Source organism: Anser brachyrhynchus (assembly GCF_964034855.1).
Source record: "Anser brachyrhynchus genome assembly, chromosome: 6".
Taxonomy (NCBI): domain Eukaryota; kingdom Metazoa; phylum Chordata; class Aves; order Anseriformes; family Anatidae; genus Anser; species Anser brachyrhynchus.
In genome coordinates, this window is record NC_137700.1 from 14,380,536 (window position 1) to 14,400,800 (window position 20,265).

At 34.9% G+C, this 20,265-nt stretch overlaps 1 protein-coding gene across 2 annotated transcripts in view; it reads right to left on the reverse strand.

The window, feature by feature from the left end:
- The window catches only part of BMPR1A (bone morphogenetic protein receptor type 1A), an 82,351-nt gene continuing 62,086 nt past the window's right edge, over nt 1-20,265 (reverse strand). For both annotated transcript variants that reach the window (XM_080597895.1, XM_080597896.1), the window contains exons 4-13: nt 14,132-14,294; nt 12,099-12,201; nt 11,711-11,810; nt 10,240-10,339; nt 9,245-9,389; nt 8,332-8,524; nt 7,632-7,929; nt 6,647-6,822; nt 5,766-5,896; nt 1-4,675 (exon numbers count right to left, since the gene is read on the reverse strand). In XM_080597895.1, coding sequence (XP_080454021.1) covers nt 4,550-4,675; nt 5,766-5,896; nt 6,647-6,822; nt 7,632-7,929; nt 8,332-8,524; nt 9,245-9,389; nt 10,240-10,339; nt 11,711-11,810; nt 12,099-12,201; nt 14,132-14,294 — 1,535 coding nt within the window. In that variant the 3' untranslated portion in view covers nt 1-4,549. The remainder of the gene's footprint in view (nt 4,676-5,765; nt 5,897-6,646; nt 6,823-7,631; nt 7,930-8,331; nt 8,525-9,244; nt 9,390-10,239; nt 10,340-11,710; nt 11,811-12,098; nt 12,202-14,131; nt 14,295-20,265) is intronic.

A 20,265-nucleotide genomic window follows, 5' to 3' on the forward strand; every position in this document is an offset into this window, starting at 1 on the left:
TACTAAAATAAGGTTATTTACTTAAAAATGATACATTGGACATAATCTGTGTACAGAACAAGCAATTCATGGTAAACTCAGTAAGGCACCTTTTAAAGCAGATGCTGTACAAAATACATTAGCGTGTTACATTTTTAAAGGAGTATTCTACACTTCTGGCATATAACACACGAGAGTGTGACCGTTTACCTTGTTCCACTCTTCTTTCATATTTTATTTACATCTTCTATACGTTAACTACAATGTTATTTATTCTTCTTGTATACAATATAGTACATTTTATTTTGGGCACGGCATGTCAGAGCACAAACATCACTACTACATGATGTGGGTGTTTGTAACTGCATTCAGAGATAAAATATTACAAAGCAACAATTACATAAAATTTGTTCAAAAATTAAAAGTAATGTGCACTCCACTTCTGCTATACCAACCAAGGCTAATACACCATGGCTCCATAAAGCACTGTATCATGCAACACTGCCAGTTGATTTCAGACATCACTCCCTATTTGGAACAAAGATTGTGGGCACCAGATAAAATCCATTGATTTCAGAGGCACTCTCAGAAGAATGAGGATATGCTAAACCATTCTAATATTTGACTGAAGATGAGTATAACTTCCCTTTAGAAATGTCTGCTATAGCCAATTTTAAAAAAATAATTACTATATTTGCTTTTCAAACATTTTAGACTGCTGAAATACAGTCTTTAAAGATAGAGTAGATGAAGTGTGTCCCAATGATTCACTTTACAAACACATTCAATTGGTCACTTAGATCAAGATCTAATGGAGGTAACTTAAAACATTCATTTTACACTTCATAGAATATTTCAAGATAGATTAATCACGAAAATAATCAGGATGCATTTTGGGAAAGCTGTCTGTTTCCTGAGTAAAACTCAGGAAAAATAATATTTTGAGTAAAACTCAAAAAATTCAAAAGGAAAGCCTACGTTTTATTGTGGGAATATCATGGAATTTGCAAGTTAGCCAGGAACACAAAAAATTTCCACTACTGTAAGAGCAACAATTGTGTAAGATACTCAAATTATTTTGCAGCTAACTAAAATCACATGGAGCAGGTTAAATTTAAAACAAACCTTCCATACGTGAGTGTAAGAAATTCTAAGACAGTCTTAATACTCTCAACATTTATTCCACATTTCTGATTTTTATTTATATATTTATGCTCATATATAAACCATTCACTAGGTTTAGGAGACTTTTTCTGTTGTTGTTTTAAGATGACGAATCCTTAAAATTTCATCCAAAGAGAGGTAAACACATGACAGACAAATCCAATTACGCACTCTAACCTTAAAGGCTTCCGAATTCTATGGTATTGCATAAAGCAACAGCTTAGATTAACAGTATGTTTAACCATGTTATAATTAACAGGCTGGTTTAGAGCTAAGATCTGCTTACATAGCTAAAATATCAGTATAGTCACACTTAAGCTCCGATCAGTGAATTACTTTGCATAGAATGTAGATGTGTCCAAGTGCTTTATGCAACCAGGTCCTTTAGCAGTTAGCTTTTTTTTGAATATTAAGGAATCAAAAAATACCTAAACATCTAGCAGCTCTTCATGACAATGAAAACTGCACGTGCAACATATGTTTGCATACGAACCTACTAACTGAAGTGCTGAAAAAATTAAGCTTAACCTTACAGATTAAAGATTTTTTTTTCTCACAAGTATCAAAGATCATCTTTGCAGCAGTCAGCTTACTTCTTCTGTGTTAAAATGATGGATAAATCAATTCAAGTCTTAAGATGTCTACCAAAGATCACCATCCTATTGCCTTGCAAATGCCTAAACAATAGAGGAGAAAACAGATGAATGATTAAAAGCTGTAGAAATTCACACTTCCTTCTTTCACTTATACTACCACCAATGGCTTCTTGAAGATTTGAGAGAAACTGATTTTAAAAAAGTTTACTGCTTATAATGCTGTAGCAACTTCTGAAAGAAACAAAAATAGGAGTGGGTTAATTTAAACATCTCCATGCTCTGAAAGTTTAAAGTAGCAGGGTATCTACATAAACATTTCTCCTCCTTATTGACAAAAATTCTAGACCTGAAAACAAAAAAAAAGCTTATCCCTTACTTTTTTGGCTCATACCAATTGTTTTTCAACTACCTGTGCAAAAATTATGCGCAAAGACATGATTAACCATTTAAAATGCGTCACGTATTTCTTGGCAATGGATGGAGAAACCTTCTTTTAAAAATCCCTTTACCATGAGAATTGTGGCACAATATCGTGTATTTTTTTTTACCATTTTCAAATAAATTAAAATTATAGTTGATGCACCTATGAACTTTTCAGCCAGAATACATATTAATACTTAAAGGCATTACTGAACAAAAGTAATGACTTTATTAAAAAAAGAAATGTCCCTTGAAATAGCTAGTTATCTATAAAATATGTAGCACTGTTAAATAAAGTCTGTACATCACAATAGAAAATAAAAATACTGCTATCTTTTGCCTGACCATTTACATTATGTGTACTACAGAATTAAAAAGAAAAAAGAATGTTAGAAGGCTGTAGTTGTTCACAAATCACATCAGTTCTGCATTACGCTTTTTTATCAGATGTATTTTCAAGGGAAATTTAAACATAACAAAACAATCTCCATGTACATACTTTAAGACAAAAGATAATCTGGCATAAAGCAATCTGAAGTTTTAACATTTTTTATTCAATTTTCATATTATTCCTTTTTTCTTCAAATCTCAGCTATGGCATTTATGTGTGTGTGCACGCATGTATCTAATTATACACATGTACATAGGACTAGATTTTTTTTTTTTAATAAAGCACAAAACACACTGTATAAATAACTTCCCTTTTTAAAGTTATCTAGAACAAGATTTACAGTACAAAGTTATAGGCACTTAAATTATCGAATAGGTTCAATGATTCCAATACTGTGTTTTCATTCTTCTGATGATTCATGCAGTTGAAGCTTCAACTTTATCATACTATTTTCTGACTTCAAAGTAGAAGTGCCAAAGAAATTATAAATCATTACTTCTGCCTTACAGTAACCTCATGGAGGGGTTCTGGTTTTTAACCAACTTGTCTGGATCAGAGGAGAAAAGGAAGGAACTACTGTTTCTTGTGCATACCAAACAGTTGGCACAATAGGACCAAATTTTGCAATTATACTAATTTATTGTATCTTCATAAAGTATCTTTCAATGCCATTCCTCAAAAATGTGGCTAACTAGAACGTAAAACACCCACTGATTTACTTTTTCTCAATTCTTGAATTTTACAACTGTCCACTAAGCGTCCCACAGACATGACCTCCTGCGTTTACATCAGAGCAACCCAGCCCAAAATCTTCTGCATGTTGTGGATCTTACCTTCAACAGTTCATGTATTCTGTTCTGCAGGTCTGGACCTTCATTGTATTCTCTAACCTTCTAATCTTTCCTCCTTTTGTGTCTCAAAATGATACTGGTTCTCAAGCCTTTAAAAACTTATCTTCTGCCTAGTTTTGTCAAACAGTGAGAAAGCATGCTTCTACAGCTGACTAGTTCCCTCCTGTATGGAAAAGTTCAGACTATGACATGCACCTACCAGTGAGTTCCACTAAAGTGTAAAGGCAAAACCACAACATTAGTGGCCTTTCTGTTCAGATATAAAGTACCCTACAGCAAGAATACTGGCTGCATGTGGCATTGTGAAGAATATACCAAATTTCATAGTCATCCAATTATGGAGCCCACTATTCTGTAAGCAAGATGACCAAGGCAGTCTATACCTCTAGAGAAGATTGTTTCAAGTGCTCTACAGACCAGGTAGGCATTTCTTAATTTATTAATTGTTCACATTTTAGCAGTTCTCCTTGTGACCTAAACAAGAGTTCAAATAAAACTGAGATTTTTGAAGGATAACTTAATGGCAAGGAGTAAATTCTGTAGCAAAACTCTAATTGTGGAGCCACACAATAGAGCCCCGATAATAAAACTTCGTCCATTTAAATGTTTTCTTATCTATTCCAAATGGCAGCAAAATAATCCTGGCACACACATAAAGGCATAAGGAACTGTTAAACTGAGTAGTATCACAAACAGATTCATAACCTACAAGCTGTTTCACAAAAACTTGGTATGGATCGACTAGGTTTTTATCAGGTAGAGGCAAATAAAAAGCTTATATTCTCCATCTCTGTTGAATCCATATAGCTTGTTAGGCTTTCACAGAAAGCACTGTAATCTGAACATTCAATTCAGTACCCAGAGTTTTACTGGAGACTCACTAAATGTGACTGAAGTCTCAATGCAGCTCAAACAAAAACAAAAATGTGTATTTTACCAAGGCTGTCCATATACGTAGCATGTAGTGTACAGAGGCTCTCAGTATCACAGTCTATGAAGTACTGAAAGATTGGATTAGCAGCCTGTAGAAGCGTGGTGAGAAAATATACTGAATCTCAGTTATTTCCTCTTTCCACATAGGTCTCACCCATGTTTGGGTGAAAAAGTTCTAGGAGTCCAGCTTTGCTCTCCAATGTCAATTTACTAAGTCAAATCTTGACATCTTGTGATTCCACCATCTTGGCAAGCGTCTTCTTGATCCTCAAGGCAGTGAGTCTTGAGGCAGGATTATGAGCCCAGCATTCAGACATTAATTTCAATATTGCTCTTAAACACTGTTAAATAAGAAACAAAGGAACAGTATTGTAACAACTGACAGACCTGAGAGGTGTATAATTTTGCTTCACTGTCGAATCCAAATTAGAGAACTCAAGTCCAAACCTGTAACTTCCACATTTTCAGCAAATTTGTTCATAGAGAACTTCCTCTTCCCTTCCACTACCTAGTATTATAATAGTTGGAACTAACTGAAGTGTCTCTTTAGTTTAAAAAAGATGAATTGCCACAACTCAAGAATGTCAGTACAACAATGATAGCAATAAGCAGAACACACTCCATCTATACAGCAAAACAAACTGTAGACAACTTTCTCACTGAAAATGAAGAATTGACAAAAATTCTTAGCCATCCAAAAATACTATGGGGAAAACTGGGAATTCCTATAAAGTAAATCAAATATTTTGAGAAGAAAAGCTGCATATGCAGCTTTCTATGTGAAACAGTTAAGTCTTATTCATTGGGTTCAAGCTGTGGCCCTTTAAAGGCACATTCATATTTAATATTTTAGTAGTATCATAGCATAAAGATAACGTCTTTTGAAAAAGAAGGACTGATCTGGAATGTACCGGTAAAATGAGGAAAAAAATACCTGTCACAATAATCACAAGACATAATGCCATTAACAACCCTATTCCAGGGTCAGATATGCTGAACTCAGGATATACTGTCCAAAATAAGGGTAATGAAATTACTTTATATTCCACAAAACGCCTAATGTCACAAATAAATATGCTATATGCATTAAAACTATTAAAAAACAACCCAAAATTTAGTTTTAGATTTGGTCAGAACACTGAAAAGACACTCCACTATCTAAATAGAGGATCTCACTTAGAGCAGTATTCATACATTTGGACACTGCTTAAGGATGTCTTCCTCTTAGATCACTGAAAAGATATGTAAAAATATGGTATTTTGAGTTGATTTCAAACAGATCTTTATCCTACTATTGCTGTGTGGTTCCAAAATATCAAAATAATTGAATGTAGTCTCTCTGAAGTTTACAACACTTTAATATTTCTAAACTAAAATAACCTTCTGTATTAATAAACAAACCGAACTCATTCTTCCTTTCAGCATACTCACTTCATCACTATTCCATCTGTTAGATACTACTGGGCGTAGACGTTTGACACACACCACTTCTCTCATGTCCTCATAGGATGGATCGTTTGGCACCATGTCATAGTATGGCAACTGATACTCTTCAACAATACCTGGGGATGATTGTGAAAGAACAAGCATCGTTTAAGAAAAAAGTAAGAAAATAATTAACAATGCTTCTACTCTCAAATTTCCTTAAGCAGGAGCAAAAATAACAATTTTGTGCCAAATCAAACGCAACATGCCGTTATACTGTCATAAAAACCCAAAAACTTCATTATAACAATTGTTTATCAGAAAAGCTCCAACAACTATGAAAAGCAAGTTTAAAATTTAATCCCTTGCAGTTCCTTTGACTTTTTATACATAATGTAGAATTTGGCATCTTCTAACCCACTCTACGCTATAAAGAAAAAGGGAGAAAGCATAAGATGGAAGAAGAGTATGCAAGCCAGAGGACCACAAAGGAACAGTAAAGAGAAAAGCAAGGATGAGTCACAAAAACGTGTAGAACACTGAATTAGAACAGAAGCACAGTAAATTATAGCAAAATATCCCAACAATTACATTTTAGAGTTTGCATTGACAGCACAGTAGTTGAAATACATCTCCATCCCACTACTTCTTTTTAGACCAGGTACTTTGGTTTTTGAGTAAGTAAAAAAACCCTGAGCTGCTTAATCGTAACAATCAGAAAGGTTTAGTTCACTGCTTTTCAAGCTATATGTTAGACAGGTTGTTTTGACTGCTTCAGAATAAGATAAGCCTGTTGATAGCAGGCTTGTTACATTATTTCCTGGAGAAGTGTTGTTAAAGCAAGACAAAGGCCTAGTAGATTTTATATATAATATTTAGAAGTTTACCTCCTGTGACACAACGCCGAGCCATTTCCCAAATGATTAGCCCAAAACTGTAGATGTCAGCCATGATATACGGTTGAAAATGGTTTTTATTCAGGCTTTCATCTAGGACCTCTGGAGCCATGTAACGTTTTGTTCCCACTCTAGTATTCAGGGGAACATCAACTTCATTTGTGTCACTGTATGAAAATGTGAAGTTAGTGAATTGTGGAATGCTACAAGATGTGGTATGAAATCCTATGTGATGCAATCATTACAACGTAAAGTTCCCATTTAGAAATCACTTTTTTTTCGTATTTCCCTCTCAATACTACAATTACAATACATTGTACCTCCCTGAAAAAGATTATACACGAAAATAATTATGAGTATGGAAGATGGCAGTTTACATCTTGTTTTGCAATACGTTAAAAACAACAAAAAAAGAATTAAAAACCACTATAAAGATGCACATATTTGGCAGCAACTCAGATGAAAATTACTTGCAAATGCTTATGCTTTCTTTCAGGCACTAGTGTAGAAAGAGACATTTCTGTCTTTCTTGAGATTTAAAAAAATATATATATATTCAATAGTACTATTACCATACTTCTTTCACCATTTTCACCATTAATTTAATCAATTTCAACTCCTTTTATACTGTTTACATTTTCTATGGGATAATTTATAGTGAAACTATACGATAGCAATTACTATAAAAGGTCAGTTTTGAATAACGAATAAATTAGTCTTCTCTTCCTTTCCTCTACAAAACTATTACATCCCACAAGGAGAGGGTTTTTTCATTGTTCTCTTCTCAACAACCTATTTTCATCTTGATGCTTACCAGCATTCAAAAGATTAACTGCATTTTAATCTCAAAACAACAACAACAAAGCCCTGAAAGCATGAAACCAAATGACTCCGTCTCCATTTTACTGGATATCTGGTGTATTAAAAAGAATATATAAAAGAATTTTTTGCCATTATACAGGATTTGCCTATTTACCTGTTAAACTTGACTGCAAGACCCAAGTCAGCAATGCAGCAAGTTCCATTTTTCTTTATCAAGATGTTTTTACTCTTCAGGTCCCTGTGTGCAATAGCAGGCTTGCCTTGTGTTCCATATATTTCTGTGTGTAGATGGCACAGACCGCACGCAGCAGAATATGCCAGTTTGAGGAGAGCCCTGTTGTCTAGTGTAGTGCATTTCAGAAAATCATAGAGTGATCCATTTTCATGATAATCTGTAATCAAGTAAAGCTGTGTCCAGGATCCAGTTCCTTTAATATCTGCAGCTATAAAACCTATCAAATATATAAATAAAGTTACAATTTATTTGCATGTGATTTGTTTATTCAACAGATTTGGTAAGAATTCTTAAAAATATATTGTCTAGTACTGTACCAAAAGATACCCATTCCCCTTATGAAAACTAGTAACACAAAGTGCTAAGATTTCACCTAAACGAGGTCATCTGCACAGAAATAGCAGATGCATGTTTCCAACCAAGAGCAGCAAGAATCTATAACTTCTATAACATTTTACTGGTTATTATTTCTATATTTTTCTATATTTTCATTATTTCTATAACATTTTACTGATTATTCCATAGAAGAAGCCATATGCTCCTCATCCCACTCATTAAATGCTCCTCCTCCTTCACCCTAACACAAGCCTGCCAAACAAACAACATACTGCTTCCTTACCAAGGATGTTTTCATGACGCATTAGAACAGTTTGGTAAATCTCTGTTTCTCGGAACCAACTGGCTTCTTCTGTGGTGAAAAAGACTTTGACTGCAACTTTTTCACCCCTCCATTTGCCCATCCACACCTCACCGTATCGTCCTTTTCCAACTTGCCTCACCATCTGAATTTGTTTGGCAATAGTGCGCTGAACCTACAAAAAAAAAAAAGGAATGGAAGTCGGGGGGAGAAGAAGAAAATCCAGCAGCTAAACAAAGGGACATGGGCAAGCTGCTTGTCAAGCCCCAATTGCTTTGAATTTTGATTCTGTTGGAAAATTTGTTCTGTATTATTTTCCAATATTCTCATTCCAAAGTTATAGTATCCAGGGAAGAATTGTATAACAAACTAAAAAGATATCAATTCAATTTCCTATTTAAACAGGATATATTCTCTTGCATTCTATTTCTAGATTATAAATTTATCATCCGTGTCACTTGCTAAATCTTTATACAAGTATTAAATGTGACATTGAATCAAAAAATACGAACAACCATAAAGCAATAAAAAAAATATCTATTTTATCAGAAAGTAAAACCTAAAAAAAAATCTGAGTTCACTGAATTGCATACTTGTGTTACCCATTCAATGCATTTACATCTTAATGTTTGTAAGGCTCTAATTTTTCTTTGTGCTTTGCTGATGTCAAGAGTTCCCACAAATAATCTAATTTTGTACTTCGCTTTAGTTAACTAAGTGAAGATAGGTTCCCATACTTATTCAGTTTGTACTGTATGTTCCACAGTAATTGAATATTAAAATATTAAAAATAATTAAAGGATGAACTGCTTTATTCTAGGCACTAGGTACAAACCCAAACTTTGTATTTAATGGAGAGAAGTTCAGTGAAGAAAATCTTAAGTTTATAATTTACCAGCAACGGTAGTCCTGATCCACTGCCAGAACTCTGTGACTGGTCAATAAGGTCTTTTAATGACTCCCCAGCTGGAATAAATGCTTCATCTTGTTCCAGGTCACGATTATAACAGTGCCTCTTTGCCATCGACTTACAATAATGCCTGCAAATATTAATGGTAGAAATAAAGTTGAGCTCCAAAACACTTAAAGTATGTAGTATATTAAATATCTTTTTTCCTCATTGAAATGTACAAGTTTTCTTAAGAAAAGCAGATTTTGATGTACAATTTTATCCAAAAATGAGATTTAGAGAGGTTCTTTTTAATATTAAAAAACTGTTGTAATTCATGGAGAGCACATCAATTTATTGTGAGTCATGTAGAAAAGCAGCATTTTTAACATGCAGCTCACAGCCAGTGTTACTAGTGTAAACCACCACTGGTTGTGGATTAAATGAAAGGACTGAACCTTGAACCATAGCAGATGAAGCTGACACAGGTACATTGCTGCTGAAGCTGCCAGAATGATGCTAAGCTCCAGCAAACGGCTGAAGCAGACAGAAGCAGGCATGGTCTATTAAACTGCGCCTGTATGAACTACCATAGCTCAGGCAGTCAATTTTATAAACACAGCACAAGTCAGAAAATACATCCTTGCCGTTTAACGTTGACAAAAACAGAATGTAAAGGTAAATCTCCAAAGCATATCAAATTATGGTATCAAAAGTGATTGAAGACCCAAACATACAAATATTATTGACATACTCCTGTTAACTGGATGCTTTAGTAAAGTTACACGTAGCTTAGAAAACTGCAATGACTTTGTTATCTAGTGTAAAGAATCAAATTCACCTAAATTCTATGCTCTGAACGTTTAATTTTTACCTAAAAATGCAAACTTGTATCCACATAGACATGAAATTTAATTGCAATGGTTTTACCTCCAACCTATTCTGTTTACAATCATTTGGGAAATGAAAAATGTCACCGGTAAAGGAAGTGCTTTCCTTACTTGTAACAAAAACAGCTAAATAAGATGATCATGACAATTATGCAGACTGCCATAGAAATCAACACTGCCATCCAACGAATGCTGCCATCAAAAAGTCCATCTGTTGGAAAAAAAAAAAGTTTCCAATGCAGTCTATTAATTAAACACGTGGCATAAACATATTTTATCTAAAACATGCAGATTACTACACCTAGGGCCCCCTATGTAAACTCTCAAATGCCAGCATTCAAGACATTTACGCTGGCAAATTATTAAAGCTTGCTAGACTCTCTAGAACTCTCTCTAGAACTACTCATCTGCTATTAGACATGTTCTAGGAATCCATACTGCTATCCCAATGGGAACACTTATTAGAGATGACAACATATAACAGGAATTCATTTAAATAGAACAGTTAAGTAGAATCTGGTGTCCCGGCTTACACATGAGAAATTACAGAATTCATATATTCCAAGTTTCACAGTGTTCCAGATTTTCTAAAATTCATCTGCTTCCCCAGACTTTCAAATGGTATTAAAAGCAGTTGTGTGACAGAAAAAAAGGGAAATGATGAATCTACCTCAAGAACATGAGGTTCATCTATCCACTTGTCTTGTTAATTTATTCATTTTTTAAACACACAGGAATCAGAGTCCATATACTGGCTGAGTATTTTAAGAGTGAATAATGATTCATTAAGTTGTTATTCTTCCATTTAATATATTAGATTAGTAGCTTGTCATCAGCAACTGCAAAATTTCTTTGGGAAAACGGATCATAAAAGCCATGAAGAATGGCCGTATCACCGTCACTGTCACTAATCATTATATGGTAATGAAAGAAAACAAACAAACAAAAAACCCACAAAGAGCCAAGAAAACAGTGAGTGAGGAATTACTCCAAACTTCATAAACATACATACATTTGTGCCTTCGGCACAGAAAAGGCAAACTGTATCATAGGCTGCATTAGGCAGAGCACTGCCAGCAGGTCAAGGGATGTGACCCTTGCCCTCTGTCCAGCACTGGTCACACCTGGAGTACTGTGCCTGGTTTCAGGCTCCCCACCACAAGAGAGACATGGACATACTGGAGAGAGTCCAGCACAGGGCCATGAAGATGATTGAAGGGGACTGGAGCACCCCTCCTACAAGGAAAGGCTGAGAGAGCTGGGACCGTTCAGCTCAGAGAAGAGAAGGCTCAGAAGAGACTCATCAGTGTAAATAAACAGATCAGAAGATCACATGCAGATCAAGAAATGAGTGAATGGAGTAAGAATACTGTAAGTGACTGTGGAGGAAAACCTCATTTGAAGTGGCAGAAAACTGAGAAAGAGTATGCAGTGTAGTACTGAGTTTCACATCAAAATGACTTAGTAAGGAAAAAACAAATTACTACAATACTATAATTACATTTTCTCCTTATTTTTCATCTGTTGATCAGGAAGAAGACAACCTACATAGCATAAGTATAAATGCTTAGGAGCTGTTTACCTGTGCTATCAAGTGGCGGTAAAGTTGGTTGTAAATCCTGATTGCAAAAGTCAGTCCTACAGCACTCAATTGTCCGACGTAATTGTGCTTTTGGTGAATCCTGTTGAAGGAGAATTGAATAAACGTTTGACTTGCAAATGTTTCCAGAGAACTCCATCAAGCCAGGACTCTACTCCAATCTTTGCTCAAGGACCATCAAGAGTCCTTTCTATCACTGCTCACCCATGACTATTCACTCCAGTCATATTCTCCTCAGTAGCAAAGAACAACATGCAAAACTCTATGATGGCAGTCAAGCTATGGAGATTTATATATTGCTTATGAAGTTTCCCTACACTATCTCCAAGGAGATCTTGGATTTTAATGACACCCCATTTTACCCATTTACCTTGCACTGGAAGTCTGAACCTTCATACTTCATGCAACCAGAAGCAAGCGTTGGTTCCCCATGTTCATCTTCCTCAACAATAGCAAAGCAATGCCCATTAGTTCTGGAATAAACAGATCAACTGTGCTTTACCAGCTTGTTTGGTGTTTAACATGCAGCATTAGAGATTACCCTGAACTCATTAAAAATACTTAAACTGTGGTATCTAAAAATTTTTTTTTTGTAACACAGTGGTTGCCATACAGTCTGAGATCAAACACACACTCCAACCCTTATTTTCAAATAAAACACTGCAAGGATGTTTTCTACTAAGTTTCGGCTTTTACTACCCTCCCTCCCTACCCCCATCACTTCCAGATTGCTGGTAACCAACTACACAAAAGAGTTTGTTCAGAAACAACTGAGGTGGGTGCGTGAGTGCAGACGGGACCAAATCAGCTTATTGATTTACAACTGTATAGGTTAAAACAAACAAACAAAAAAGCTCAACATTTCCCTTGAGTCTGTTCTTGAAGCTACAATGATAACGATAAGCTGCAATGATAGAGAAGAAAGTCCCAGTATGTGAAAATTAGCCATCTTTATTTAAAAGGTACAAAAACCTGCATTAAAAAAAAACACGCCAGAAAGCAATCAACAAACAAGCAACTCTGAACAGAACACCCACAGTCACTTCCTGAAGCTGACAGCCACGAATAAAATTTGTTAATAAAAAAGGCACATTTTTGATTTCAATAATAGATGAAAACCTCAACGATATTTTTAAGGAATCCCAAACCAATTCCCAAAAGACCGTGCTTTCCATACTTATAAAATAAAATTAAGATTTTATTAGGTCAAAATTCATTCACTCCCTCAACACAGACATTAAAGAACACAAAACCCCAAATACTTTTGTTTCCCAAAAAGATTGTTTAATTAAAGACACTCTGATTTGAGAAACGTAATTCCATAAAGTACCCTGCATATGTTCACTGCATAAGCATTACTAATTCTCTAACAGCTTATTTCAGAATAATCATTCACATTGCCATTAGCCACTTCAGAGGCAAAAAAAATAAGGTCTACCCTGACTTTATACACTAGGGGGCGATAAAAGGCAAAAAATAAATATCAAAAGGAATTTTAAGACAAAATACTGGATAATATCTGAGAATTTTCTAGGTGTAGATGTTTGTGTGTTCTACATTTGTAAAATACTGCCTGTATTTGCATTTCAAAACATGTCACCAGTGTTTGTTCCAGCTCCTTGGGTTCCACAAAAACTATATGCCAAACGACAGTTTAAGATACTTAATATGGCTTCAAGTAGAGTCAAATTACATTAGAATGCGATATGCTTTCTATTACATACCTTTGGGTTAATTCTTAAGGAAGAAAAGAGAGGGGCCTTAAACATGGAACATGGTGAATGAAGAAAAAAGGAAAGGGAAAAAGGGACATTTCAAGACATAAAAGTGAAAACATCTTAAGGAGGCAGATAATCAGTACAAAAGATTCATAAGACACCTATGCCTATCCAAGCTGAAAGCTACCCAGACGTCCTATGTTCAGAGACTCCCTCCCTGTCTTTCCCTCACTCACCTCTACAACTAACATACACATAACAAGAATAATTCTCAGTAAATGGCTATGTAAAAAAAATAACATTATCTTCTGAGTCCTATGTGAAGATATATTAGAAATATAAACAAGCATGCGGTCGTATCAGAAGGTTTAGATTTGGGTCATTTAATACTCACCCAGTTACAAAATGCTACATACAGGTCACTAAAACCTTAGACCTTCAAAGCAGCTGGTGGGGGGCAAAATGGCTGGTTGCAAATGATTCTAAGATCCAGTTAAAGCAGTATTGTTTACATACAGATAATTGTGGATTTTAACTCTCAGCTTTCCTCAGAACTAGTCAGTTTCTCATCAAGTACAATCAAATCACCAAAGAGAACCTAAGTCAGCACACCAGAGATACTTCGTGCTCTCATGAACAAAAAGCCTCTTCCAAGATCTTGTTCTATCCTGTATTCAATACTTACATGCATGTGTTATTAATAGCATCATCTGGACAATGTCCTGAGCAATAGCACTTAAGAAACGGTAAGGTGTCTTCTGGAGCAAGTGTTACCCCATTTGCTTGTTTCTTCTGGTCAGGATTTGTCTTCATTCCAGTGCCATGCAGCATGCTGTCTAGATTTTGTCCTGGACATTTAAAAAATAAAAATAATTTATTTTTTTTAAAACATTTCTGTATCTCTGATAACTGGTTAGGAACTTCAGAGGAAAAAAACACCACCACCATAACAGAATAATTTTATTAACAAATAATTATGCAAGATATCAGAACTCCCCTGAGATTACAGTAGAAATTCATGTTAATAATGTTATTCTAGAACTATCTAGATATTTTCTATCTTAGTAGTAGATCTTTCAGCCATAATCAACATAAACAGAAAGGATATTTTTCCTTTTTTTGAGATGGGGCAGAAAAGTAGTGATACAAGACTGGTACCAATTTTCTGAAGAAAGCCCTTCTCATTCCTGCGCTCAGAAAATCAAAATGCTGGCCGCTGGATAACCACAACAGTCTAATTTTATGCATGACCGAACATACTTAATATGCAATTTTGTAATTCTCTGAACTGAAGTCATTTTTTATGGATTCACAGTCTCACAGAAGAGCAGTAATAACTCCAAAATCTCTTGGGTTTTTTGATCTCTGTATGCATTAGTACTTCAAAACAGAGCTAAAGTAAATCTTGTTTGCAAATTAAATTTCAGTAAATGACATGAACATCCACACAAATGAGCTTTCAGAGAATAAAAATAGGGCTAAATAATGTTCCATGTAGCCTTCAATTTCTCAACATTAGTAGACTTGAGCATCATTTATTCTAGTTCATATTATTAAAGTGCTTTTCTGAATGTAGGCATTCATAAGAAAAATACCATCTGTCTTCTTCTGAGGCAAGAACTTCCACAAAAAAAAAAATTGGAACATTAACTGCCTCCTTTGGAAGATGCTTTGTTACCACTATGAGAGATGAGATTATCTTCATCCATTTCCTCCAGTTTTATCGCACATAATGTCACTGACAGAAAACCTCTTTCTATTCATTTCCTAACAGTATTCTTGGTACTTAAAGTCCCCGAAGTGTGAGCCAAATAAAGTCAGAAGAGTAGCGAACAGACTGTCACCTGCACTGGCAAAATTTATAGTCAGTCTCTGTGGGATGCATAGCATTGAGAGAAAAGAACAGCCACTTGGGGCTGATGGAAGCTTTCAAGAATTCAGTTATTAATTCAGCAAGTGCAGGTACCTCAATACCTCTCAGAAAGATTTGCTACAAGGACAACTTTCAATTTATCTAAGAATAAAAGGTATTTTGGAGGACGTTCATGGTCTCCTTTAACAGATTTTTGTGTCTTCTTGTCAAACACACTGAACGCTAGCTGTAATAAAGACATTACCCTAATGCTGCACCTTGTCTGAAAGACTTGCAGAAAAGATTAAAAACTTGTACAGCTACCACATTCTGCATGAGTCTGTTCTAACATCTGCTCTGTCATTCAGCCAAATGTGCAATTCAGTATTTGTGAAATTTGATCATTTTTCTTTTTTTCTAATTTCCTAATACAGTACACTGAGTGCACTGTCCTGATTCAGCCATTTCCCTGAAAGTACATTGTGTCTTCTTCAGATATAATTAAGAGTACATCCTCATTTACCTAAACACTCAAACCACTAAGCCGTGTTTTATTTGAAATGTAGTTTTCAAACAGTACTTCAGTATTATCCAAGTTAAGTATCTCCAATATGTGCAAGTTGTTTTTAACACCGGACCTTCTTGTTAACTTCACATCAAGTTTACCAGTGCAATAGGTATTTCCACTTTAATAAAAAGAAAATTTTCATGTATGAAATGGCAACTCCTCCAATGTCTGTCTACAGTTTTCTTCCCAGCAAAAACTGAAAAGCTCATTTTAATACTGTGCTGCAGACATTATACAACATTGTTTTCACATTTAAGAGCTCCTTACTTGCTCAGAGAACTGGTAATTCCACTTAATATTTACTTAAAGGAAAAGCCATTGCCTATGTACAAATATTATCTTTCCTTCTAATTCTGTTGAACTACTAAAGTATCTTTCTAAATAGTTAATATTGGGAAAAAAAAAAAAACAAACCTAACTTCAGGGACATTCCAGATGTTAAAGGCCCGAATACTTTATGATCTACATCTCAAAGTTGCTCATTCATCTTCCTACCCTGAACATGAAATGCGTTTGTTAGAAAAAAGCATCAAGGAACCCTTAATGCATGGCTTCTCCTAGCTCAGAAGAGAAAGAGCAAAATACTAAACTGCAGTTTGCAAAAGATCCAGGCTAACATAACCTAAATCATTCTCCAGAGTTGGCGACAGAAAAATTTGTAAAGCACAACTTTTATTATTCACTGCCAGTGCAAAGGTACCATCTAACATTTTTATTTTATGACCTGTCTGGCATTTTTAAAGCAATATTATTCTTCTTAAACTAACACCGCAGCATGACTACATGTATACCACCCTTTAACAGTACATGTTAAGATGAAATTAATTTTTCCTCTTAATTCTTTAGGATGGATTGTATAGCAAGTTTTATCAAAAATAAATACCCCAAGAAATCCATGCTAGATAACAGTATTTTCATATAATATCTTTGTATTTTGTACAGTCTATACAGGCAAAGATTTCTATTCAAAGCAAAAATACAACTTCATTATCTTTGAATGGGAAAGAGAAACAATACTCCATGGTAGCCTGCTTTCGTCTTACAGGCAATATTTGAATTGCGCAAAGAAAAAGACAAAACATCACTTCACTCTCGCATTTTTACTTTCTAAGAGGACAAAGAACTCCTATTAAACAGGAAAGACAATTCATTGAGTATCAAGGGAAGGAAGAACAAGGAAAATATTGAGACTGTTTGGGATTACTTCACAAGAAAGTTAATAGCCCACAGCTAGTTTTTACTCCCCACTACATCCTTCACTGTGATACCACAATTCAACCTCAGCATTTGAAGTGCGGTTAGTGCCCATCTTCAAGATGGTAGGTCTGAGGAGATAAGCAGGGATAATAAGTTGGCTCCCATTCACCTGAGACGTGAAAGGGGCAGACCAAGACCCAAATGGGGGCACAAAGATGTTTCATTGCCTTTTTTTCCTGGTTAATAGATACTGAGTAAACAAGCAAGAGTGAATGAAGGATATAATAAATAGTATTTTGCTTCAGGAATCATGTGGCACTGTTGTGCCAGCACTCTTGTTATTGCCACACTTGAAAGCTCTGCCTGTCAAACATTCACTCTGCTTTATCTTCCTCTGGGTAGCAGAAGACAGAGATAGAGGATTACATTTTAGAGGTCTTGTGAAGCTACTTGACAATATAGTTAATGGCTTCTTTTCTACTACACGTGCAGCTGTCAGTCCCATGGATGAGCTAAGAAACACACAAACCTTACAAAACGAAGAGACTAAGTTACAAGTTAATACACAACACTTCAAAAAAAGTAACCAGATTTCAGGCACAGCAAAGCTCCTTTCTGCATTATTTCCTACCCTTTGCCCGTAAATTGCAAAAGCCTGGTGGAGCTAAGCAATATACATTAGCAGCAAATGAACAGTCATGCACTGGAGAACTTGATCACGACTGTGGACCAATTTCAGCCTGTTTGTCCACCCTTGAGAATAATTCCATCATATATCTTTTAAAATAGGAATTCCTCTATAGTAGATGTTTTATCCCATTTCTAAAACTTACAACACTCGAATATCAGTGTGAGTTGGAGCATTCTCTTTTTGTGCAACCACAGTGCCAGAGAAAGAGAAGCTGATGGAACTTCAGTGTCACTTGCTCCAGACCATCACGACATTGTCTCACGTACGCTGCATTTCTTCTAACAGATTTCTCGAAGAAAAGTGTGAACAACTGCTGCTGACAGGAAGATGTTAAAATGACTTCAGCACTGAACTTTTTTTTTTTAAAATAAAACCAGTTTGTTTTTAAATAAAACCTGCCAATGTATCATACTCAGCCGTTGATCAAAAACATCAATTATCCAAAGAACTTCTTATTCCAATCTTAGAAAAACATTAGACTGCAAGCGTATGTTAAGGAAGTACTATATATATGAAAAACCGCACTACGCTAGAAATGTAATTGAAAGCTTCAAACACTAATATGAATATGGATAATCCTAAAAAGGTACTGAACAAGACAGTGAATTGCTATTAGCCACTGTGAACTGAGCTGCTACTCAATGCCAGGATGCATATGTCATTTGACCAAGTCTTCTGATCTAAGACAAGGTTTAACACAAAATCAGTTAGAAACACAGAGGGCAAAAAGCGAAAGACAGCAATACAAAAGCCAAAATTCTGCCTATAATTTCTTATTCAACTATATCACCTCTATCTCCACAAATAAAGTTGAAAGGCTAAAACTAGTAAACTACAGCAGTCAAGTTCTTCAACAGCTTTCTGAATTCATAATGGTATAGTTTTCCCCTGATATGTTTAACAAAATTAATACAGACATATATAAAAACATTTTGATTCTAAAATAAATGATCCTTAAATGGGATTTATCCTTGAAGAACTACACTACTCTAAACATTTTTTTTATGTTAGGAAGGCCTGGCTTATAAAAAAGAGATAACTTGAACTTTTTTTATGTGGTAGTTTTAAATTACTTTTTCTTGCTTCACAATGCAGATGCTGCAAATCATCTGCTACAAGGACTTATCACCTTTCTGCCTATAACAAGCTTTCACAATGATTTAACATGTACTGCTATATGAATTAAACCTTAGTACAACTGATAAGCTTGAAGAAAATATCAGTGCTTTCCATTGAAAAACACTAGTAAAGAAAAACAACACAAGAATGAGGTTTATAGGTACAAAGAAAACATCTTCAGTACTTCTATTAGCTCTGTGTCTGGCATTTTTACTCTAATCGTTCACATAGTGCTTTTCCTTTTTTTTTTTTTTTTGTTGAATATATCAAGCCTGTGATCTCTAAAGACCAGGCACGTTAGAGGTAGCTCCATCTAGCAGAACTGGTTCCTAGGGAAAAAAAAAAAAAAATGGACCAAAAGTCACAGCAAGTTCCCAGCCTACTTGTTTAAAACCTTTCACTGCCACCCTCCAGCTACCCCAGGAGTTACACCGTGGCTCTCATCACTGAGAGGGTGCCCAGCAAACGCAAGCCTCTGGTCTCACTTCCCTGAAATGTCATTTCTGAAGAATGTTTGCTGCTCTTGTGCTTTAAATACAAAAGACATAAGCAAGATTTTATTTATAATTTACTTTAAAAAATATATACTGCATTTTAATTTACATTAAATGTATTTTTAAAGAATAAAGTTACTCATAACTATCATTCAGATTACAATATGGAAATATATTATCTCTTGGTAATCCATTAAAGTAACTTAATCAGCCAAATATTTAACAATAATTGACAAGTTTTCATTTATAATAATTTAACAAGTTTACTGCCAATGTTTTAAAGATAGATGTGGGGATAATTGGATAGATGGATAGATAATTGGGGAAACCATTGGTAAGCAGAAGTATGATATTTTTCAGCAATGAATCATCTTCTGAAAACTCTAAATACCTTTCGCAGATTTTAGAATATTTTTTTCAGATTAATTATTGAACTTAAACACAAACTATTCCACCTGAAATTCAAGAAGTGCATAAAAGTTAACTGATTTTCTGTATCAAATCTTTACATAAAAGGAGGTACAATACTGAAACAAGCCTCAACAGATTTATTTTCAGCTCACTAATGGACAATACCAACTTTAACAAGTCTTTCAATATTTAATATTAATACTACTTTAAAATTTAACTTCTAATAAACTTCTTCATGCATATTGAATGCAATTAATACTTCTTTGTAACTAATTTAAAAGGATTAAAATACTGGTCTCCTGCAGCACGTCCGAAGGACACACAAGAACGTGATGATCCACGTATGTAATATTACATCGTACTGTCAGGATACTGTATCAAAGTGCAAAACATAGGAGAACACGTTTAATTATATTTGAAGCTACTTGACCACTCCATTACACATATTGATTAGCTCTGCTCATCAGTGCACTGTAAAAACAAAGAA